The sequence below is a fragment of the Rhizoctonia solani genome, chromosome 2 (genome assembly GCF_016906535.1).
Source record: "Rhizoctonia solani chromosome 2, complete sequence".
NCBI classification, from domain to species: Eukaryota; Fungi; Basidiomycota; class Agaricomycetes; order Cantharellales; family Ceratobasidiaceae; genus Rhizoctonia; species Rhizoctonia solani.
Window position 1 is genome coordinate 484,472 of NC_057371.1, and position 23,861 is coordinate 508,332.

Below are 23,861 nucleotides of genomic sequence, written 5' to 3' on the forward strand. Positions count from 1 at the left end.
TTTAAACGTGAAATTGACCAACAATTATAATGCCTCTTGTTCCTTGAAACATTGTACTCTCGGTGAGTCGCTCAGCACTACTTATTGATTTCCCCTTTTTGAACATATGGATCGATCGGACAAGAAAAATGCATTTGAGTGAGGCATGTGCGTATCGGCCGTTTCCATTGATCGTGATTGTTTGACCACGAGGCAATTCTTATAATCACCATGAGCTCTTTTGACGCTTTCTCCCAGAGAAGATGGAGAATCCATATGATTATTTTTATGGCTATTCCTTAAGAACTCTACGAACCGCGTCGAGTCAGTATAAAACACGAGTATCCAGAGCCAGAATGCTCACAACAATTCACCTACTCCAACTACTTAGTTGATCTCAGTCCTTTAACCAAACCAACTTATTTCCACATCTAAACATGAAGTCGTTCACTCTTATTGCTATTGCATTGGCCTCCCAAGCCCTTGCTGCTCCCACTCTCATTCCACTTACCAAACTTGCTGGCCCTGCCAAGGGCGACTCTTACGTCATCAAACTGAAGGATGGAGTATCTAAAGACTCCCATATTGCTCAGCTGTTGGAGTTCATCGGAAACCAGGACTCCGAATCGTCTATAAGGTATTGGTTTTTTTCGCCCAGTTTTGAGGCATTAATAAGAGGCATGGGCAGTACGAGAACGTATTCAACGGATATGCTGGTGTGCTCAAGGGCCCTATTCTCGACTACATTCGAAGCTCCTCCGAGGTGGAGTACATCCAGACGTAAGTAAATGGCATCCGTAGGGATTGACAATTTAATCTAACTACGCACTTCTACTAGTGATACGATCTATAAAATCGACTGGGAGCAAGGTGATGAGAATTCGCCTCGAGGGTCACGTCGAAGATCAAACATCCGAACTTGCTAAGCGTGCGGCCAATGGGGAAGGTGTTGATATCTATGGGTTGGATACTGGTATCCTGACCTCACATGAATCTTTCGGTGGGCGTGCATCCTGGGGAGCCACTTTTGGTGGATTTGAAGACAAGGATGGCAATGGCCATGGTACTCGTACGTGCTATTATATTAATCTCACCAGTATGTACTGAAAAGACCTTGTGGGTGTAGATACTGCGGGCACTGCTGCTGGATCTGGATTTGGCCTTGCTACAGCTGCAAAGTTATTGCCGTCAAGGTCTGCTCGGATGAGGGCCAATGCGCCACTTCTGATATTGTAGCTGGTATCAACTTTGTTGTTTCCCAGGCCACATCTTCCGGTCGTCCGAGCAGTAGTTTTACTAGGAATCCTCCCAGTGCTTCTAACTGACATTGCTTGTGCTAGTCGCCACTGTCCTAGGTGGACCAGTGACCCTGCGATCGATAGCGCAGTAAAGGCCGCATCTCTCGTGGAATCACTTTACAGTTGCCGCCGGAACGAGAATCAGAACGCCGGAAACTCCTCTCCTGCCCACGTCCCGAAGCCAATACCATTGCCGCCGTCGATAGCTCCAACCGCAAAGCTTCCTTCTCCAACTTTGGCTGTGAGTACGTTTACCAAATCCAATTGAATACCGACTGAACCTTCGACCCGCCGTAGCTGTCGTTGAGTCTGGGCTCTCGGTGTCAACGTCCGCAGCGCCTGGATCGGAATATACGGCTGTTAACACTATCTCTGGTACGTCGATGGCCACTCCCCAAGTTGCAGGTATCCTTGCAGTTGTTCTTGGGAGAGATGGACAGATGAGCCCGTTAGTTCCATTCCCTTTGTCAAGAATGTAGCCATTTTGTGCATCTCATATGTGCTATATATGGCACATTACTAATTTATTTGAAATATTGGCGCTAACCGGAACATTACGTCAGAAGGACCTGAACAGTTACCCCACAGTTTCGGCCTGCTCCGACGATGTAATCCATGATACCTGGCTATGGCTCTGATATCGTGTTCATCATGATTGAACATGCTGTAGGAACTTTAGCGTCCGCGGTGGTGATTGATGTTACTATGTTTCGCGTGCTCGGTCTTCAGGAAGCAACGTGCCGAGTTCGCCTCAACGGAAACTCAGCGAATTTCCATACCGGATGTCCCGTGTATCTATCATTCGGCACCCTTCGGCCCGTATCGCTCTCAGAAGCCTCAGCTACCATGGTGAAGTAATCTTCGTTCAACTCTTCGTCAATAGTTTTTGTGCGCTTCGCGTTAGCTAACTCTAGGATGTTTTGGGTGAGTCATTTGAACCTCATACGGGATATCCTCCCTTTTTGCCCATTTTAGGGCACATATTCATCGAGTATGGTATGGAATATCCGTAATCGTCATGAGCACATTATTTCTTCCCACTATCCACGGCCATTAATCCATCAGGTGGTTTGCATACTGATCACGAGCTCTTGCGTCTTTCCTCAGATAAGGCAACATTGACCGTATGGTCTCCGTTGAAGAGCACCTTGGCAAGAATGCTTGAGCTAGCTATAAGAACACAATGTCTCGACTCAGATAAGGCAACATTGACCGTATGGTCTCCGTTGAAGAGCACCTTGGCAAGAATGCTTGAGTCTTAGTTATTTTTCATTGATCATGAAGTCTTTTGCTATTCTTGCTGCTGCCTTGGTCGCGCCAGCTCTCGCCGCTCCTGTGCCATCCCCATCACCAAGCTTGCAGGGCCTGTAAAGGAGAACTCGTACATTATCAAGCTGAAGGATAATGTATCGAAGGACTCCCATGTTGCTCGTCTTAGATTTCATCGGCAGCCGTGACTCCAAGGTCGTTTACAAGGTTAGTAGAATAGTGTCTGATCGTCCAGCCTGACTTATAGTAGGAATAAAGTACGAGAACATCTTTAACGGATACGCGGGAACCCTTAAGGGTCCTATTCTGGACTACATTCGTCACTCTCCAGACGTTGAATACATCGAAGCGTAAGACGATATTCCACTGTTATATTATTCTGTCTGACGAACCTTTTTCTAGTGATACTTTTTCCCAAATTGATTTTGAACAGGGCGATGAGTCCCTCGCCGCCGTGAGGTTCACACTCAGGAGGAAACCTCTCACCTCGCTGGACGTGCTGCCAACGGCGGAGGTGTCGATATCTACGGTCTTGATACCGGTATTCTGACTACCCATACTGCCTTTGGCGGTCGTGCGAGCTGGGGTGTACCTATGGTAACTACGCTAACCGCGACGGTCATGGCCACGGTACCCGTGAGTATAAAATTCTGCACGTCTCCCAGACAGAGCTGATTGTATGCGAATAGACACCGCTGGTACCGCGGTGGGATCCGGATTCGGCCTCGCCACAGCTGCAAACATCATTGCTGTCAAGGTCTGTTCTGACACTGGCAGTTGCGCTGTTTCCGACGTTGTGGCTGGTATTAACTACGCTGTTTCGAGAGCCGCTTCTACTGGTCGTCCATCGAGTGAGTTGATTCACCAATTACAGTCATAGTCTCACTAATGGCACTTTTCAATAGTGTTACCATGTCTTGGGCTTCTCACCCACCACCAGTCTTGACAATGCCGTTACCAGCGCCATAGGCCGCGGTATTCATTTTACCGTAGCCGCTGGAAACGAGAACCAGAACGCAGCCAACGTCTCTCCTGCTCGTGTCGCTGCTGCCAACACTATCGGTGCCATCGACAGCTCTAACCGCAAGGCCTCCTTCTCTAACTACGGATGTGAGTGTAACATTTGCTGACATAGCACCAATCTGACTGTCACCCTATAGCTGCACTTGATGTCTGGGCTCTCGGTGTCAACGTCCGCAGCGCATGGATCGGTAGCAACTCGGCCGTCAACACCATCTCTGGCACCTCCATGGCTACCCCTCAAGTTGCTGGCATCCTTGCTGTTGTCATCGGCAACAAAGGCAACTCTAGCCCTGTAGGATTTATCAATTCGGTGGATGGTCTATGGCTAACCGATTGATACTAGGCCGCCCTTGCCTCTGCTCTCAGATCGAAAGCACAGGCCGTCGTCACAGGAGCTCCTTCTGGTACTACGTGAGTACAAGCCAACAATCCGCTATGTACTAAGCATCTAACACTTGTATGCGCAGCAACCTGAAAGCGCGAGTCTGGTAAATGGCAATCATATTGACTTCTGGGATGTATCACCGGCTGGAGTAAAAATGCGTTGTACTACGTTTATATAAATTATCACAATGCTATCAAATTCATCCAATTCCAACTCTTGATAATACTCTGCCTTGGGAGCTAGACGTCTCCATTCAGCCTTCTTATATTAAAAAATACCATTTATAAAATCGTGATAAATTTAAGTCTAAATGCTCGGTTTGTGTGTGTATCTTCGCCCGGTTATTCGCGGCCGAACGATCATGTACTTATCGTGGGTTAGCTTACTACAGTCTATTCCGAATTCAAGTAATAACCCACCCGTTCGACCCCAGTCGTCCATTGGCCTCCAAGGCTCTAAGACAATCTCTTTACCTGCGATTCCGAGTCATATAAGACGCTCCAATCCCACACGATGATATATCCTTAGGGGGGCTGAAGGAAAGATGCGCCACAGCCTCGAATGCGGCCATCCTAGGCCCAGGTAATCCTTGGTTAATCATTTATTCTCCTTTATCCTTATTTCAAGATGCCGTGCCGTAGCTTCCATATACGTGGGTAATTTCGGATCGCGTTTACGCGTTCTGTTGAGCGATGATGATATTTGGGCATGTGCGACCCTTCCAAATCGATGTCGGCGTATGACCAGATGCATATGGCATAATCGATGTACTTTTCTTAATTTTCAATTGTTATCTAAAGGACTCACTGGGACGGTACTTGAGTTGGGGACTCTTGCCTTGGTGGGTTGCATGAGATACCTATAGATAGCCATGAAGATGCTGAGAATACCGTCGATCCAATATTTCGCGTGCTCACGCCTTCGCGAAGTGCTACTGCCAAGCCCCATCGCTTATTGAAGGATCAACAAACCCCCATATTAGTAAGCTTATCTACAATGCGGGCATGCTTGCCTTCCACCACTGCCAGATTTCGGCTTCGCGTGCGAAATCCACCTCGTGACTCTTCTCTGATGGCTTCAATCGTTCGAATTAATCAGTGTGCTCAGGAAGCTCGATGTCTAGTGTTGAGGACTCTCCACGCTTTGCTCTTTTAGTACATATTTTGATTTGGTGTATAGCAAAGTACGTGACTCCTTGTCACATTTGTGTCCATTTCACTTCCTATGCGTCACCCCATGACCAAGCCGCCATGAGGTCCTCTTGACTTTGTTCGACCTCTAGTTTCGAAGTAATAATTCCCGCCGGCACTGTTCGAACCATGTGGTATCCTCACCGTATGCATTCTTCTTCTCTATCTTGATGATTCAGGTCACTCGCATGGATGCCAGTCGGGAGCACCTGGTCAAATGATTATGAAGGCGCTATAAATTTAGGTTCATTATAGTAGGGGGCCTCATAGCATTCACATACCTTGACTGCTTTCGGTTTACATCGGTCTCTGGCTTTCTTGACTACCTTTGCACCCATGAAGTCCTTCGCTCTCGTTGCGGCTGCCTTGGTCGCCCAGACCTTCGCTGCTCCTACCGCCATCCCTATCACTAAGCTTGCTGGTCCCTCGAAGGAGAACTCATACATCATCAAACTGAAAGATGGGTGTCTCCAAGGACTCTCACGTTGCCCGTCTTTTGGAATTCATTGGCGGACAAGACTCCAAGGTAGTTTACAAGGTGCGCTTGAGTTTAGTCTTTTACTTGGTTCGATCCCTGTAATCTTACAAAATAATGGGCAGTATGAGAATGTATTCCATGGGTATGCTGGTGTGCTCAAGGGGCCCATCCTCGAATATATCCGTCGCTCTTCCGATGTCGAATACATTCAGGCGTGAGTAGATAACACTCTGAGCTTTAAACTTCCAACTAAAATACTCTAATATAGGGACACGATCTACAAGATCAACTGGGAGCAGGGCGACGAGTCTCTTGCTTCTCGTGAGATTCACACCCAGGAAGAAGCCTCTCACCTTGCTGGACGTGCTGCCAACGGGGGAGGTGTTGATATCTACGGCCTTGACACAGGTATTCTAACCACTCACACTGCCTTCGGTGGTCGTGCTACCTGGGGTGCTACCTATGGCGGCTATGCTAGCCGTGATGGCAATGGTCATGGTACTCGTACGTATCGATTCTTGTGTTTCATTCGACTGCCACTGATTAGCCCATTTAAAAAGACACCGCTGGAACTGCAGCCGGGTCCGGTTTCGGTCTTGCTACCGCCGCCAACATTATTGCGGTTAAGGTCTGCTCTGATGCTGGAGAGTGTGCTACTTCCGATATCGTAGCTGGCGTCAAACTATGTAGTTTCTCGCGCTGCATCATCAGGTCGCCCGACCAGTAAGTTGACTAACTATATGCTCCTTTTTTCATTTCCTGACTTACTCGATTAGTCGCAACTATGTCTCTTGGTGGTGATATCGATTCTGCAATCGACTCCGCAGTGTCAAGCGCCATCTCGCGCGGTATTCATTTCACCGTTGCCGGTGGAACGAAAACCAGAACGCAGCTAACGTCTCCCCGCCCGCGTTGCTGCCGCCACACAATTGGTGCTGTTGACAGCTCCAACCGCAAGGCTTCGTTCTCCAACTATGGATGTGAGTAATGCGTCAGCCTCCTATACCTAGGCCAAAACAACTAACTTGCTGAACCCAGCTGTCCTTGACGTCTGGGCTCTCGGTGTCAACGTCCGCAGCGCATGGATCGGTAGCAACTCGGCCGTCAACACCATCTCTGGTACCTCCATGGCTACCCCTCAAGTTGCTGGCATCCTTGCTGTTGTCATCGGCAACAAAGGCAACTCTAGCCCTGTACGTTTTCATTTGTTCTATTTATGCCTATACTAATATCTTCCTTCTAGGCCGCTCTTTCTTCTGCCCTCAAATCTAATGCACAGGCCGTTGTTACTGGCGCCCCTTCGGGTACTACGTAAGTATAACCAACCGCCAAAGAGCAATCACTCATAGAATATTGCCTTCAGTAACCTCAAGGCCCGTGTCTGGTAGAAGGATTTGATGGTGTTATCTCGGCTGGACACAAAAATATTTGTGTAATTTGTACAGATAGAATGTAATCCTATGAAATTGTTTCATGTCACTATTCGCTTGAGTACGCGTACGAGTAATCTTTACGACAGGCCTTCACTATACATACGTTCTTAGATTTGCCCGCTGGATGAGCATTTGGCTTGGCAATACTAGTCTCAAGTTCTTGCACCTAAATTAACCGATAGCTTTCGTGTCGTAAAAGCCAGTCGGAGGTCAAACGCTTATTAGCAAGACAGAAGTCTCGGAAAGGTGTTGCACCAGGAAAAGGCGTGGTTTTATTCAAGTCAGAGTAGCTTACTCAGGCCGAGTTGATATAATAGCCTCCCAATACGGGGGATTAGGGAATCCAAGAATGGTCTGTTTGTATGATTGGTCATGACTCTCCCAGTTGCAAAAGCCGCCCAAGCTCTTAGAAGTGCCTCGAAGATCATCCGGATAATCCAGTGTAAAGTAAGAAGAAATAATGCCCAGTTTAGATCCATCTTACGGCCAAAAGTATTGAATTAAAGTATTTGTTTAAGTCTGACTAAGAACCTAGTGAGTCTGAGAGTGTGGAAATTCGAAGGATAAGTCATTTATTTTTCCAGAGCTTGCATACATTGGAATGGCCACTTCATTTAGCCAGTGCTTTCCAAGGAGCAGTTACTGTTATGAAATCTACCATAAAGTGGCCTTGAGGTTGGAATTGAAGAGTCAGTATCTCAAGTCTTGTCTGCAGCATGATACAAGAACTTACGTGGTGCCCGAGGGAGCGCCCGTGACAACGGCCTGAGCATGCGATTTCAGAGAAGCAGAGAGGGAAGCCTTGATAGAGTAAGGGGATTAGTGTTCATTCTCGGCCAAACAAAATCTATGGGTTGACCTACCGGAGTAACTTGGCCATACTCGCTAAGGACATAGGCCAGAATACCAGCAACATAGGGGGTCGCCATAGATGTACCAGAGAGACGAGCGGTAGCAGTAGTGCTACCAATGTTGCAGAAAGAATGCTGACACCCGGTGCCCAGACATCCAAGACAGCTAGATTAATTTCTTTTTAGGATGAGAGCTCTCTTTATTCTGCGCATATACTTACGTCCGTAGTTAGAGAACGAGCCTTGGCGTTTTACTATCGATGGCACCAATAGTGTTAGCAGCCGCGACACGAGCAGGAGATGTGTTGGCAGCATTGACATTGCTATTCCCGGCGGCAATGGTGAAGTGGAGACCACCACTGATGGCAGTCGAGACGGCGCTATCAATTGATGTGGATGCACTTCCGCCGAGGGACATGGTGGCAACTGGTAGTAATAGTTATTAACCGCAATTATTCACCAATTATCTGGCTTGTTACCTGAAGGCTTTCCGTTGGCCTTGAATTGGGCATATGCGTAGTTTACTCCAGATACAATATCCGAGGTAGCACACGATCCGGAGTCGGAGCAGACCTTGACAGCGACATGGTAGCCTGAGTGGCGATACCGTAGGTCGTCCAACGGCAGTACCAGCGGTATCTTTATTGTTTCCGAGTAAATATCAAAACTGGTTGACTCGTATCACCAAAACTACACGTACGCGTTCCATGGCCATTCCCGTCCGCACTAGCATATCCACCATAGGTAGCACCCCAGCTTGCACGACCACCGAAAGCAGAGTGAGCGGTGTAAATACCTTATTAAAGCATTCTCATTACTCAGCAGTATCAAATTGTAAAGAAAGAGACACAACCGGTATCGATTCCGTAAACAACGACACCAGATCCTCCAGTTGCCCGGGCAGCAAGACCCTCCAGTTGCCCGGGCAGCAAGACCAGCGGCAGAGGCAGGCTCAGAGCGTTCCTCAAACTCCTCAGCTGAAGCTCCCTCGTAGTCAAGTTGCCAAATAGTATCGCTAATAATCAGTCAGCCTTGCTGAAGGAAGAAGAGAAATTGAGCAACTCACGTTTCAATGTACTCAACATCGGACGACCTGCGGATGAAATCCAACACAGAGCCCTTCAGAACACCAGCGTAACCATTGAAGACGTTGGCATTGTCCCACTAAAAACCAATTTAATAGAGCCCATCAGTTAAGACAAAGCCGAGCACTTGCCTTGTAGGTAATCGAAGAGTCCTTTCCTTGAATCTCCGACAATAGGCGAGCAATGTGAGATGACTTGGAAACACCGTCTTTGAGCTTGATGATATAGGAGTCTGCCTTGGCTGGGCCCGCATACTTGGTGATAGGAATGGGGGCGGGAGCGGCAGAAGCCAAAGCGGAGAGCGCGAAAACAGCAGCGGCGGTAGAGGTGAACATTTTTGGCCGATATAGTGGAACTGGTACTACGCTGAGAGATAGGACCTGCTGACCATCGTCCCGCTCACTCTGCTTATATGCACACTCAATTAGTGAGGAACGTGAGTGACCACACGCTCGTTGGACGAGAATGAGGTATGCATGGCGCGCTATCGAAGAGTGGTCGCACCAGGTGGTCCGTGACGTCTGGATACTTCGCTTTCACAGTGGGCTTCTGAGTAATCGCTACTGAAAGGATGATCCTCCCCAGCTGACCTGTATGGCTTGCTTACTCGCCTGTAATCAGATTCATGCGGACAGTTTCCAAACTTTCCTGATATGAAGAGTCTGGATCACGATTCGGTAAACGAAGGCGAGGTCTACCGCTCTGTCCGCGAGGTTGCAAGAGATTAACCAACCAAAGCAGATCTTTCATTGAATCTTAATAATGTTCGAATCTTGATTGAACCCGTATTTTATCCAAATTAGTTCAGTCCGCAGCACGATAGAAGCGAGGGATGTTGCTTACCATATCCTAGTTCTGAAGTACCAATAAGCTGTATCTTGGGTTTTCCGGTAATATTCAAAGTCAAAATTCATCCCAGTTAGGTTGACATGATAAGATAAGTGTTTTAAACTACGCCCAATGCTCATAAATACGTGAACATGAAACGATAAAATATCATCCAAATCGTCACTCTAGAATTTAGAACGACAGAAAGTGATGAGCAGCGCATCATTTGAACGATTTCGTATGCCCCAAAGGTAGCCATGTTGACCGGTACAGCCCTACGTCATACTCTGTCAGTTGGCGAGACAAATTCAATATCTGAAGTTTACACACCTAACAATTGTTGGCCAGAGTCCCTTCCAGAATGACCTCAATCCTTCAACTCGGTACATGTATACCGCTGTGCTCCACGTTGTCCTATACGGGCTCGACGCACTTGCCGAATATCCTCGAGCCAAGGCCATAGCGGGCGCACCAGGAGCAAAATTACCCAAAGCTGCAGAAGATGATGCCGGATGGTGGATTGGAGGTGAGTAATCAATACTTTGGACACGAGTCTTGATCGAATCCAGATGGAAGGTAAATATCCATCCAGCAATCTGTACCCAATATGGTAAATAAACTCGAGCCCACCAGTTTTACTATTTCAACTTACTCCGGCAACACCTCCTGAAACCATTAATCGAGCCCAGCGTTGCGCCTCCATCTCCTTTTCAGCTTTCACCTCCACGTCGGAGGGCTGGGTCACAAATATCGGGCGCCCATCTGTCACCAGCGTACCCTTTCTCTCAGGCGAGCAGGAGCTAATAACCGTTGCATCCCTTCATAAGTCGCAAAGTATGCCCCTGAACATTCCAAGGATGAGGTTAAGCTCCATTTGTTTTGACAAGGTACGTAAGAAGACGTACCATAACTCATGTCTCGCATTGCAGTGCTGGAAACGCCCCGATATAAGCCTCTTACGCCATGACTTCTCCACAAATCCTTGGCAACTACCCAGGCGGATGGCTGCGCGCCCGCGCTCGTATTAGCCTGTTGGCGGATCTTGATCAGCTCGGTCGGCGTGGCGATGAGCGAGGCCAAGATACCCGTGCCAGCTCCAGCGATCGTGATTTGGGTGAGAGTGGGCTCGGCATTGGGATCAGACATCTGAGCGCGCATGCTGAGATAGGAAAAGGTAAGTTAAACTGTTTGATCAAAGGTTCTCCCATAAAAGGAATGTAGGAAGGGCACACGCTTACAAAAATCCAGATCCGGCGAATACGAGACCATTTAAAAACGCGCATCCAGCCTAATTATCCAGAGTCGGAATATTGGTGTTTTTCAATAGCAGTACAAGTGGGCGGAAGGGGGAACACATACCATGGGTGACGAAATTCCCTTGAACAACCCAGCAACTCGTTCTTCTCGAATAATCTTCACGAGTGCAGTCACACCGTTGCGGTAACGATTCTAGTCTCTGGGTGCTGTAATCGAACTTTGACTACAAGTAGCTTTAGTAGCGCACTCGCTATTGGAGCAGGCTTTATACTTACTGGTGTCAAATGGGAAACCAACAGCAAGCCCAACCATCCCTGAAACCGAATTAAGCATGTACGTCGCCCAAATATATGAACGGGACTCACCGCCTACAGTTCCGGCCACAAAGTCCGTAATAGGCCCAATTGAAGCATCTGGGGTCACGTCGCACGCACTTAATTGCAGCTCCCAGAAATCCCAGCACGCTCTCACCTTGACCAGCACTCCCATTGTGGATTATAAAGTGCCCTAAATATTGTCTATTGTGGTATTCGGTATGTAAAGACAGATGGGACCAGTTAGAATGCCCGGATGATAAGTCTAGGATATATGTATACGTAGTGGTGGTGGTAAAATGGTCAGCCGACCTTGACCGACCTTTCCTATCACTGGATCCGAATTGGGAATTTCCTCACGACCAAGAGATGGTCACGTGGCTAATCGGGAGAGGACGGAGTCCCACCAAACGTCATTATCATAATACGTGTATCAGTGTTATCAGTCTACCTTATCGTGTCTTATCATGAAACGCGCTTTGAATAGTCAGTCTCTCATGCCTAACGAGCCTCTACGACTACTTGGCCGCTCTTTGTTTGGCAACCTCGTCATAGTCACCTGACTCCCTGAATGTTGCTCCGAAACCGTTGACACAATTACCAGATCGGGGTGCAGTAATACGGGGCAACGTGTAAAAACCGTGCACCTCTCGGCATGATTGCTTCATATTACGATATACCTAAACGCACCACTTTTGTGTACTGTAATTATTCGGCTCTCCCACTATGTCAACGTCGTTCGTACTCAATCACTTCGCTATTCCCTCGAAGTCCTCTCCAACATGAAATATTGAGCCTATCTGTGTATACGATTGCTATATAAAAAAGCATCGATCGTTCCAGCCAAGCTCCGGCACAAAAGATAGTTTAGAGCTGGTTCTCTTAGGTGAACAACCAAGAACATTCATAGAGCCATTTGCCGTGTTCCTACAAGAGTTCATATATGCTCCTGTATTATTTGTACTACAATTGAAGAAGGGCTGTCATAATTGTATGAAGATGGGAAGAGTTCTCCTATATAGGAATAACCACGCGCCTCGATTGAGCATAGTCTTCCATGTAACAGGTACTCCTAGCCCCACCGTGCCACAAGTGATATAAAACCTCACTGAACTGCAGCCCGTCAAAAATCCAGACTCGGGTATGCCTAAACGAGCGCAGCTTCTCGTACACGGAATCCTGTGCTTCTCTAACCGTGCCACCACGCCCACCTGTGAGCCAAATAGAGTCAGGAGATGATCTCGGGATGTATATACCAAGCTTACAACGACACAGTGCGCAAACATTTGTGTGCCGATGCGTAAGTTGGCTACTGATTCGGCGAGCTCAAATATTTGGTCTACTGAAAACTGTACACGGGGATCATGAGATGAAACCCCACACATGCCCTTGCAATATCACTTGAATGCACGACCAAAAATGTCAGGACAAGGGGGGACATACCATGTAGATATAAATCAGCGCTAAATGTCTCCAGCCTTCTTGCACCGCAGCTCTCGCCACGTTCAAGTTGGCATGGCCGGTAGTTGAAGCCCCGTCTAACAAAGCAGGTGATGGCCCCCATCAAGACTCGCTTCTCCAGCGTTTGCCAATCATCAAGAGCAACGCTTGAGCGAGCCTCCATGAATTGACTTGCGATATAATCTGCAAGAGTGTAGCTGGAGCTCCATAATTCCATCGAATCCATAAGCTTCAGAGTCGCATCCGCGATCGTACCCATTCCGCCAAGGTTGGAACCCCAAGTAAGAGTGCTACGACTGTGTCATACAAAACAAACCGCCTAAGCTCGTTCCGGGGTCCGTTGATAGTGCGACAAAATGAAACCACTAGGTTTCCGTTGGTGTCTTCCATAAGTGAGTTTGAATCAGAAGCTACAGTCTGCAGAAACCTCGGCAATGCCCTTTGAAATGTAGTATATCCCGAGACATTATCTACCAGAGCAAATTTTAGAAAGGCTAGCTAGTGAGGGGTACTGTTCGTTATACCTATATTCTGAGACAAATAAACCATTTACCTCGAGTTGGGCCATGAGACAGTCTCCAGTATCATTGGTTGGTGGATTGTTGGGGGAGCCTGTAGTAATATTTTGTTCGAGCCTGTCAATCCAATCAATATATCCAGAGGCCAGCGGACCATGGTTCTGGGGGCTCTGATAGAGGGACTGAAGAATCGTGGCCGTCAAATACATTATCCACATTATTCTTTTCGATTCTCGAAACTGATTCATCAGGGAGCTAAGAGTTGCAGGCGGAGGGGGCATAAACCAATAGCTAACACGTAACGAGCAATCTACAGAGTCGTCATCATAATAGCATACGCCAGGTCAGGTAGTTTACTTACACTCGTGAAGCTTGCATGAAAAATGGGCTTCCCTTGTGGCTTTCCTCGCGTCTACTGAAGGGGGATTAACTGACAGAACGCTTCTAAAGCTTTCATTATATCGACCCCGGAGGTACTCGCGCTGGATTTTGTAGCGGCCAATCGCCTAGCACGAGAAGGTCGATGGGTCGATGCACGCGAATAAGCTGTCAATCGATTTGACTCCTGCGGCCATAAGCGATCGAAATCCTCTGAGCAAGCTGAAGTAAAACTGTTCTCATTGGGCATCTGAGCAGATCCATCAATCCTACATGAAGGTCCTGTTCCCATAACGGAAGGGCTGGCGACGCAGTCTATGTTTACATTAGAATCTAATCGATCTTCGGATGGTTCTGTAGTGGCAGAATTTATTTCCTAAACATCCGAAGACCAACTAAATGTCAGTGGAAGAGTTGGTGCGATAGAGACATACGCCTACCTCTGGTTCTGATCTTCCTGCTCTTGCCTGGGCGGTTGGGGAAACGGACCGCGATTGAAAGGGAACGGACGTGTCAGTGTCTGTGTGACGGACTCTTATACGAGGCTTGATATGATCATAACCAAGGCATTCATATCCGCCTTTCAGACACCTCTCGCAACACGGTCTGCCTAGGTCGCACTTTTTTCGCCTGAAAACCAAGACTGACGATGAGTCACAGCACGAGGATAAGCCAAGGATACCAACCAACCTTCGACGGCATGTCAAGCAGCTAGTAGGAGCCGGTCCAGGTATTGAAGTGATGTAGGGCATCAAGGTTCAAATGGGGTTGATTACCAGGATGATACAACATCGCCATTTACAGGTGCCAAGTGAAACTCGCAATTGGGTCGGAATGGCCTGGACAGTGATATGGGTGTAATTGCCAGGGATTCTTCGTTGAGATGGTTGGTGTTAGTTGTCCTCCCAAATAACCGGGCCTACAAATATACGCATCCAAATAGGCCTGGATTCAAAATTGACGATAAACATATGTTTTCTCGCCATTGGGTGTAGATTGAGATGATCGGGGCTTTTATTTCATGCGACGTGCCTGCGTATTGTGTGCGCTTCGAGTTGAACCCGTGAGCCATGGTTATATTATACACATCGGCGCACACAACTCAATCTGTATGTGGATCATCTATATATATGCACAGCGGAAATCCTACGGTACGCTCATCCTAGTGTACCGTACAATCGTTTACGCGGGCGTTATTTTTGGGTGTTGTATCATGGTATATATTTTGAATAAAAGTATGTGTCGCCTATGATATTCTCCCACATTCTCAAAATCCACAAGCAAATTGTATCTTTAGAGTAGAATCTATGCTAAGCAGGAGCCAGGCAAAGATAACCACGCAGTACTAGTACTATTCAGATATGGCATGGCTTTTGTACGTTTTACCTAATATCTCCAGCCAGAATATATGTTTGTATTTTTTTTCTTATGAATACGAGCGCCTGAGTTATTATAGCCTAACTGCCGAGCACAGTGCGGGCCAAGAGGTGTGCATATATTCAATTAGCGTGTGAGATCTGCGCGCGACCCACACATGTATCACAGCCACCAGGCTTACGTTTCTTTCATTCACTTCTCTCGCTACAGCTCGACTCGTTTCATTAGCATACATAGATACAAACAGGCTTGTTCCACCCTATATAACCCCTCTCACGTAGATAGAGATACACAATTCCTTCGATACGAGACTGGCAAGTCATCCGATCTTCCCATAAGTCCCGACACCGCCTCGAGCCTGCGTTCGACCTGAGACCGTGTAAATGAAGAGTATTTTTCGACCTAAATAAATTATCCCTGTGATGGCATGCATACATGTTACTTCCATATATATTTACAAAAGCCATTATTCCATGGTAAGATACACAAAGATAGAAACACGGATCCCTCTACATTGGGATGACTGCGCGCCTCGACTGAACATAGTCTTCCCATGTAACGGGTGCGCCTCCTAGCCCCACACCGTGCCACAAGTGGTACAAAGCCCGACTGAAATCTGTTCCGTCAAAGAGACAGGCTCGGGCATATTAAAAGAGCGCAGCTTCTACGCGGCGACCCTATGTTTCTCTAACCGAGCTGCCACGCCCACCTGTGGATCCAGTCCAGATCAGAAGGCCGCTTTGAGATGTATATGCCATACTTACAACAACACAGTGTGTAACTAGATGCACATCCATCTGTAAACTATTCGCTGATTCGCTAAGCTCAAATATTCGGTGAACTGAGGCCTGTACACGGGGATCGTAGGACGAAGCCCCGCATATACCCTAGAAACACTATCTGAGTATGCACTAGGTGCGTGAAGCAGGGAAAGAACATGCCATATAAATATAAATCAATACTACATGTCTCCAGCCTTCTTGCACCGCATTCCTTGCTACGCTAGCAGGATCGGCACTGGAAGCCTCATCTAGTAAAGCATATGATGACTCCCATCCTAAACTTGCTTCTCTAACGTTTGCCAATCATCGAGAGCAACTCTCGAGCAATATCTCCATGAGTTTACTTGCGACACAATCTGGAGAAGCGCCGTAGGAATCCCATACGACCATTCGAACCCTTGTGGCTCAGGACCATATTCGTGGTTGTACCCGTACTCTGCCAAGGGTGGAACTCCAAATAAGAATGCTACGATGGTGTCATATGTAGCGAACCTTCTAAGTTCGTTCCGAGGCCCAGTAAGCGCGTAAGAAAACGAAATCACTAGCCACCCGTTAGCGTCTTCCATCAGTGAGTTCGAGTCCATGGATGAGATCTTAAGAAACTTGGGTAGCGCTCTTTTGAGTAGAGCATACCCTGAAACACTATCAGCCACGGCAAACTTCAAGAACGCTAGCTGGCATAAGTTGTAGTTGGTCATCCCTACATGGCCTACTAAGAAAAGCATTTACCTCAAGATGAGCCATCAGACGTTCTGACATATCGCTCAATGACAGATTGTGACGAGAGTCTGTAGTAAACTTTTGTTCAAATGTATCGATCCAAGCAATGTATTTGGTTGAGGCCGGAACACAAGCTTGGGAGACCTGTTCAAATGACTGGAAGATGCTAGCTGTCAAATACATTATCCATATTATTCTTTTCGATCCCCCAAATTGGTTCGCCAGGGAACCAAGCGCCGTCAGCGGAGGAGGCATAAACCAATAGCTAACACGCAACAAACAATCTACAGAGTTGTCATTGCATAACACACCAGGTCAGGTAGTTTACTTACACTCGTGAAGCTTGCGTGAAAAATGAGCTTCCCTTGTGGCCTTTCTCGCGTCTACTGAAGGAGGGACTGACTGACAGAACGCTTCTACAGCTTTCATTATATCTATCGCTGGATCCTCCCTGGATTTTGCATCCATCAATTGCCTGGCACGAAAAGGTTGGTGAGTCGATATACACGAATAAGTCAGTCGGTTTGACTCTTGTGGCCATGAACGATCGAATTCTTCTGAAAGGGTGGTGTCGCTTTTGTTAGCCACATGAACAGGTCTCCCGATCATATATAACAGTCCTGCTCCTAAAATGGAAGGCCTAGCGATGTAGTTCGTATTTCCATTGGCTGGATCCCACTGATCTTCCGACTTAGGGGTAATGGAGTTACTTGCCTAACGTCGAATGAACTTAGGGTTAGCGCGCAGGCTAAAGTTGCGGTATCGTTCGTTTACCTCTGGTTGTAATCCTCGTGCTTCTGTTTGAGCTGGTGCAGGTGCAGGCCACGATTGAGACGGAACAGGCATGGCAAGATCTGTGTTACGGGATTTCATACGCTGCTTGATATGATCATAGCCAAGGCAGTCATGTCCGCCTTTCAAGCACCTCTCACAGTACGGCCTGGCCAGGTCGCACTTTTTTCGCCTAAAAACCAAGACTGACGATGAGTCACAGCGCGAGAATAGGCCAGGGATACTAATAAACCTTCGATGGCACGTTAAACAACTAGTAGGAGCTGGTCCAGGCGCTGAAACCACGGGAGGCATTGAGATTCGACCAATAGTACAGTAAATGTCAAGGTAAATACTATCACCACCTTGTGCCGGTAGCGCGGTGTTTTCGGTCATCACGTGACATTTTATATGTAAATTGGGTCTTATTCGGTTTCTGTAAGACACGGGGAAAGCTATTCAACGAGAGATGAAATTAAAGCAGCTACAAACACACTGGATGAGCGATGGAGGAGAGTTTAGTACAGTAGATTAGACTGGCTTTATGTCTATGAGGATATTGCGGATCTAAAGCCAATATGCAAGCGGGAACCTGCCGTACGAGGCATCCCAGTTATGCTATAAATGTCTGTGATACGCATATACGAGCCATCTGAAATGCCCTACATGTGAGTGAGATATGAAGCCACAGATAGCTCCTAGATTTTCGAAGAACCTGAACAGATCCTTAGGCTTGATATTCCTCTTGGCCGATATCCTGTATTTCCTACTGTCTCCACAGTAAACGACAGAGTAACAGAAGAAAGGCACATGGTTTGTTCTCCTAATTCTATGAAGGTAGTACTAATTACTATTGGTTGCAAGACAAGCGGTTGTATTCCTTAGGATTCTGACAACTCTACATACAAATAACGATAAGATAGAAGTATGGTGACCTCATATATTATAGTAGGCTTGTAGCAATAAGTTAACGGTTCGAACTCCCGGCCAGTAGCTGAATGGTGCCCCACACCCAAACTAAGGGGGTACTGTCAAGAATCCCCGACAGTGATAAGACAGGTCCGGTGTTCGGCCAAATCGAACTTATTTGGTGCTCTGAGAAGCCAAACAATGATAACCTCTTTCAAAAACTGATTTGATGAGAGACGGGTAGTTAGCCACCGAGTTTACAGGCTTTGCGCTTGACGTCTACGGGCTTCTTCTCAGCCTCAAGATTGGCCGAGTTGGATACATCAACTCACATCGCTGTCTTCTCCGTGCTCAATACCGAGTGTGCTATCATGGCTTCTAATATATCCGGCCGGGTCTGCGATCATTCCCAGTGTATTTTCTGTGCCCAGCTAATCCACATATTGTTAAAAGCTACCGTTACATTAATATGTCTGAATATTCGATACGTACATTAGGCATTGGTATTGCAAACGCTGGATCGCTGATCCTGTCTATCTCCGATGTTTGTATGGTTGGGAGTTCAGGAGAACGATCCCTTTCAAATCGGCGGCGGATGAAATCTTGTCTAGGATGGGTCATGAATGATAAATGAGTTTTCAAACTTGAATTTTAGGTTGAAATATACTAAGTGAACGGCTTACCCTAATAGGTTTACCATAAGAGAAAGGTTGCAAAACTTTGCTAAGGGTAGATTATGATGAGATCTTAATTCATAGCCCAAGATACAGATTTCGAACCATTTATGCCTCCAACAATAACGTTCAGGGGTTGAGAACCTGACTGAATCTATGGACGTAGTATCCGTGACTATCTGGGGTGTTATGGGGCGCATACAGCTCAACTTACAATGTACCCATTGATAATGGAAACGGTTAATAGGATCAATGGTGGGGCTGCTGAAGCCTGGTTAAGGCTCAGTTAGAGCATCGTGGGTTTGGTTAGAAAGTATTCATGGCCTCACCCAAGTAATTTCCAGATTGCATTGAAGATCCCGTCATGTTCACGGAGTCCTGGAGATCAGAATTAAGAATTTAGTGAACTTGAGGTTAAATATATAACACACCTGTGCGTGTCCGACATATAAAGACAATTGCTAGATTACTCGTTAGCCATTTGTGGCGTTAAGTGGACTGAGGTTAACTCACTTGTGGTCGTTACGAAAATCCGTTTAAGGGAGCAGCAAAGGCATATAATTACTAAGGAAGAGGGGTTAGATAACTCGAGTATAAATACAGTCAGTCGATATCCTGCATACATGCAATTCTGCTCTATGATAAGATTAGCACCGGCAAATCTCGCAAGTACAACGTAAACAAAATTGTTGTAGAACCTTACACTTGTCATAGGAGTTGGCCCAGCTCTCCGGCCTGGATTGCCAAGAGACTCCTAAACTCAGCTTTAGTGTTCACTTTTCGTCTTGGAACGAAGGGTGGCGCACAGTTAGGAAGCCTGATACCAAAGAAACTATCATGAGAATGATGAGGGGGACAATCAATAGCGTATTTTGATTGAAAATTCGCCAACATCGGTGGATGAAAAACATCTGTACCGGAACGCCAATGACAGTTGTTATCATCATGAATGCAGTCCCTAACTTTGAGCTTTTGAGCTGAAATCGAAGGATGTATGTTCTGGATCGAAATACTTACGGCTTGCGTAGGAGCTGTGGTATTGAATAACTCTGATCCCTGAATGAAAGTCAAGACTGTCTGCGTTAGACTCAACACGTTCACTATTAGCACGTAAGCTTTGAACCATAAGGGTCGTTGATTGATTGATCTGGAGCTGAAAAACGAGGCTAGCATTGAAACCAAGATGCCTGAGGAGTTAGCGGAATCAGTTTATGCCGATACGTGAATCGGAGGCGAGCCTATATCACCTTGTAACAAGCACTGCAAGACCACCAGCACAAAAAAGTGTGTGGGGTTTACCCATAGGGTGCAACAATGCCCTCGAGGCCCATGTCAGCTTTACAAACCGAGGGAGAAACAGACACACAGGTTTCTTATGCCCAACCTAAATAGTAGTCACCGCCTCAGCTTATTTGCAGTGTAACGCCGAGCCCATATTACTCGGTGAATTCTTTGCATCTGTTCTAATTTCAAGTCGAATTTAAATTGTATTTCGATACTTAGTAATTGTGTGGGTGTTAGCCTACCTGCGCCCGGCGCGGTGAGATTTCACTGAGCTAAGCCCGACCTCGGCCAAAGTGCAGCAGGATCAAATGTTACCAATCATAGGTAGAGACGTTAACCTGAATTCCGGTTTCAAATACCAACTTGATCAAATTTTATGTATGAATGTATGCTAGGGGTGAATTTGGACTCAATGTGAAACCTTAGTTCTGATAGAGTATCGATAGATCTTTTAATTCACTGTGAATGACTGTAAAAACAAAACGACCTCAAGTGATGAAGTTTCGAGCCACATCCTGTCCTCGATGATATTTCTGCTTCAGCCTCAGGGCTCATACCACAGACTAGGTCCGATCCATGCATCTAAAAGAGTGGGAGTTACAGGCTTATAGGTAAGAGAAGGCATGATCGTAGCAACGCACTGAGTCCCAGCCACGATCTATCCCCGGCTCAGAGAGACCCAGTAGGAAAGACGACCCCCGACCAGGCGTTGGAATACCATGTTACGGGGCGGAACGCGCGTAATGCCGCATGCGGCATTGCCCCTCCCTATTTCTTCTTGTCGATCGTTTTTGTCATCTTCATCTTGATCTACGCTCATGTGCGTCATCTCTTGTGCCTAATCTTTGTTTATATGTGATTGATGGACATTTGGGCCGAGATGAACTGAACAACCGGAATATTGTGGACAGGAAGACATCTAAGCAATACTCGATTCTGTTGCTCATCTACTGGGAGCCCACCGTGCATTTCATGATATTATTGATTCTAATTCCACGGGGCTTTCTCAGGGCAACCAACATATTCGAATTAGCATCTACACCGGATGAATATCGCTGTATCATTTACGAGAGTAAGTGTATGAGACTTGCTGTGGGCTATACATGGTATACTTAGAAATAACTTCCAGACCATCAAGAATTCAGGCTGCATGGTCCTTCCATCCGCTCAGCTGGCTGCCGAGATGGCCTGCGTTCTTAGACACGCATACGTACACTAAGGGTATACATGCCCGTTTGCTTAGAATGAGTTAGGCGGAAAGATGTCGGGATCTAATGTCCTCAGCCTTCTTTGTCGCCAGTAATATCTAGTATCCAGGACCTTAATGCATCACTTGTACCTTGATTTACACTCTTGTCTCTGAGCTCATGATCTCGGGCCGCCTATATCAAATTATCCTTATACTGATCGCGCTGGTCTTACAAACATACTTTATGGAGATTTTCATAACTCTGGAATTGAACCAAACAGAGCTTAAATCCGGTTGAATGCGACCATAAAGCAAGCATGGTTAACCCGGCGCTTGGGGCATGGTAATGATCATCGGATGATCTCACGTAAGGACTCAGAGCAGTTCGCAAATAATTTTATTTGACGACAGCGGCAAGATTGAAGTGATCCACGAGCGACCAAAGGCCTGGATTAAAGTGTTGGATTTGAAGCATTTTATTCAACAGGTGTGCCCGCCAAGGCGGGATCTATTTTACGAACGCCCTGTTCAGATGGCCTTGGACTTGACAAGTTCTACAAGTACAAAAGTTAATAGCGTACTGGGGACGGTCGGTAGAGTTTGACTCACGCTCAACCTCAGCAATTGCGCTGTTCAAGATATCTTGCTGGTTCTTGGCATCCGTCAAGCTCTTGGTGACACGCTCGATAACAGCCTTGGCCAAATCAGCCTGCTCGCTCTCCTTCTCCTGTTGCTCGTAACGAACCCACGAGTCAAGGACAGCCTTGACCTCAGTTGCAACGGCGACCTTTTGGCGGGTGAATGCCTCGTGCTCCAACTTGGCAGTCTCCTTGGAGAGGGCAAAGAGGCCTTTGGTAACATCTACGACATCCTTCATTTGCTGCACAGCATCAATGCGAGCAGTGACGGCCTGAGTGTGCTCTTTGCGGGTCGAGTTGAGGATGTTACGGATGCGCTGGAAATTAATTTGTATAGGTATTCTGGAACACTACGGATCAATGAAATATGGATAGTCACGTACGTTAATGTGACCCTCGGTCCACTCTTTGTACGGATCCTTGAGAATGCGAGCGAGGAGAGTGAACATGATGGCAGTTCCGACAAGAACAATTGTCTCCTCGTTTACGACATAGAGTTCCTGGGAGATCGCGGCAGCGGCAACACCAGTACCGAGGACGACAGTACCAGTTTTGCTGATCAAGGAGTTTCCAGGGAGAGATTCGATGATAGCATTGGCGCGTTGCTCAGGAGGAGGCCTCGATGCTAGAAGAGGTATTAGGGTCCAACTAGTTATGCAATCCTGGAGTTGACTAACCATCGGAGTACTGGCGACTACAAATGAGATGATAGAAGGTTTTAGCTACGTACTATATGCATAATATTTTCATTAAAAGATCGCACCTGGGCACCACTGCAAGGCGTGGGATCGCCGTAGCTTGCCTGCGTAAAAGGGACGCTAAATAATTTCGTAAAATCGCTTTAAAAATTTTTAAAGCATAATATCAGTACATAATACTTACAGGAGCCCCGGAGCGACTGGATAGCAAAACGAGAGGCCATCGTCTAAGTGGTGAGGGTGTGGTCGAATCTGAGTTGCAAATTACACAATCCGGAATGACCGGGTCAGCCGGGGCCAATCGGAAGCAAAATGCCAATTCGAAAAGTCGAGTGGACAGGTGTAGAAGTCGACACCATTGTATGCGTTATTACCCAACCATAGTATGAGGAGAATGTTATGCTAAAGAGCTTCAATCCTCGTTAATGTATAGAGAGGATTAATTAAGATTTCGAAGCTCGTTCAAGTACCAACTACAGTCAAGTGTCACGCAAAGGCGCTCCTCCAGAAATTGACAGATGGCGCACAGCAGCAAATAAAAGGAGTCGTTGTTGTGAAAGTGTAGCACCTGAAGCTCGATCGTTTTCTAGGCATATTCGATTTACCAAGTTAACTAAGTATACTGAGCTGTCGTGACTTCGTATGTTCAACCGATGACCCGTTATCATTGGACGAGAGTAAAGATAACGACTAGCATGATAGTGGGTACCCAATACTGGACAGAAGATAGCTTTCAGAGGAGTGATTTGACGTTTGGGTTTCGATGAATGGATATATTTGCTTATACTATGGAGATGTGTATGCGAAAGTTTGGAGCATATATCTTTTGCTCATATATAGTCTCCACTATTGCCAGCTCGACCCGGCTACTCGTACCAGCAATCACGCTTCCTGCAAGCTTTCGGTACATTCTGGATAACACCCATTAAGCGCTCGGATTATCTCATCAAACGTCGAACGCCAACGGCTTTTTGTGATAACCACTGGTTCCAAATCACAACTTCGTTCATGCCGTTTTCGACCAAATCAACTGCTTGAAGCCACGAACTAGCCCGGAAATCCTGGCCCCTGG

General features: G+C 46.8%; 6 protein-coding genes across 6 annotated transcripts; 2 read left to right on the plus strand and 4 right to left on the minus strand.

Moving 5' to 3' along the window:
• Positions 1-416: 416 nt before the first annotated feature.
• RhiXN_04755 (uncharacterized protein) lies at positions 417-4,061 on the plus strand (the record flags this gene model as incomplete). Its single annotated transcript, XM_043324571.1, has 16 exons — positions 417-616; positions 668-759; positions 818-1,048; positions 1,106-1,172; positions 1,320-1,522; positions 1,575-1,652; positions 1,948-2,126; positions 2,562-2,644; positions 2,693-2,753; positions 2,805-2,896; positions 2,949-3,087; positions 3,236-3,397; positions 3,452-3,656; positions 3,707-3,861; positions 3,913-3,980; positions 4,037-4,061. The coding sequence occupies 16 exons, from the start codon at positions 417-419 to the stop codon at positions 4,059-4,061; spliced, it is 2,040 nt and encodes a 679-aa protein (XP_043176990.1).
• A 1,419-nt stretch (positions 4,062-5,480) lies between these two features.
• Positions 5,481-7,010, plus strand: RhiXN_04756 (cuticle-degrading protease; the record flags this gene model as incomplete). The annotated part of the gene is made up of 8 exons (XM_043324572.1): positions 5,481-5,836; positions 5,891-6,126; positions 6,183-6,244; positions 6,294-6,345; positions 6,399-6,602; positions 6,661-6,815; positions 6,866-6,933; positions 6,986-7,010. 8 exons carry the CDS (start codon positions 5,481-5,483, stop codon positions 7,008-7,010), a joined length of 1,158 nt encoding a protein of 385 aa, XP_043176991.1.
• Positions 7,011-7,669: 659 nt separating this feature from the next.
• RhiXN_04757 (cuticle-degrading protease) lies at positions 7,670-7,984 on the minus strand (the record flags this gene model as incomplete). Its single annotated transcript, XM_043324573.1, has 3 exons — positions 7,670-7,709; positions 7,789-7,856; positions 7,919-7,984. The coding sequence occupies 3 exons, from the start codon at positions 7,982-7,984 to the stop codon at positions 7,670-7,672; spliced, it is 174 nt and encodes a 57-aa protein (XP_043176992.1).
• A 151-nt stretch (positions 7,985-8,135) lies between these two features.
• Positions 8,136-11,565, minus strand: RhiXN_04758 (mitochondrial carrier protein; the record flags this gene model as incomplete). Its single annotated transcript, XM_043324574.1, has 13 exons — positions 8,136-8,332; positions 8,386-8,573; positions 8,817-8,921; positions 8,973-9,070; positions 9,195-9,395; positions 10,052-10,094; positions 10,150-10,415; positions 10,472-10,555; positions 10,597-10,661; positions 10,725-10,978; positions 11,251-11,299; positions 11,352-11,390; positions 11,442-11,565. The coding sequence occupies 13 exons, from the start codon at positions 11,563-11,565 to the stop codon at positions 8,136-8,138; spliced, it is 1,713 nt and encodes a 570-aa protein (XP_043176993.1).
• A 4,616-nt stretch (positions 11,566-16,181) lies between these two features.
• Positions 16,182-18,927, minus strand: RhiXN_04759 (Fungal Zn(2)-Cys(6) binuclear cluster domain; the record flags this gene model as incomplete). Its single annotated transcript, XM_043324575.1, has 7 exons — positions 16,182-16,580; positions 16,636-16,910; positions 16,959-17,101; positions 17,156-17,340; positions 17,401-17,505; positions 18,639-18,737; positions 18,799-18,927. 7 exons carry the CDS (start codon positions 18,925-18,927, stop codon positions 16,182-16,184), a joined length of 1,335 nt encoding a protein of 444 aa, XP_043176994.1.
• Positions 18,928-21,981: 3,054 nt separating this feature from the next.
• RhiXN_04760 (F-type H+-transporting ATPase subunit b) lies at positions 21,982-23,013 on the minus strand (the record flags this gene model as incomplete). Its single annotated transcript, XM_043324576.1, has 6 exons — positions 21,982-22,007; positions 22,063-22,408; positions 22,475-22,716; positions 22,769-22,785; positions 22,855-22,930; positions 22,974-23,013. 6 exons carry the CDS (start codon positions 23,011-23,013, stop codon positions 21,982-21,984), a joined length of 747 nt encoding a protein of 248 aa, XP_043176995.1.
• Positions 23,014-23,861: the final 848 nt, after the last annotated feature.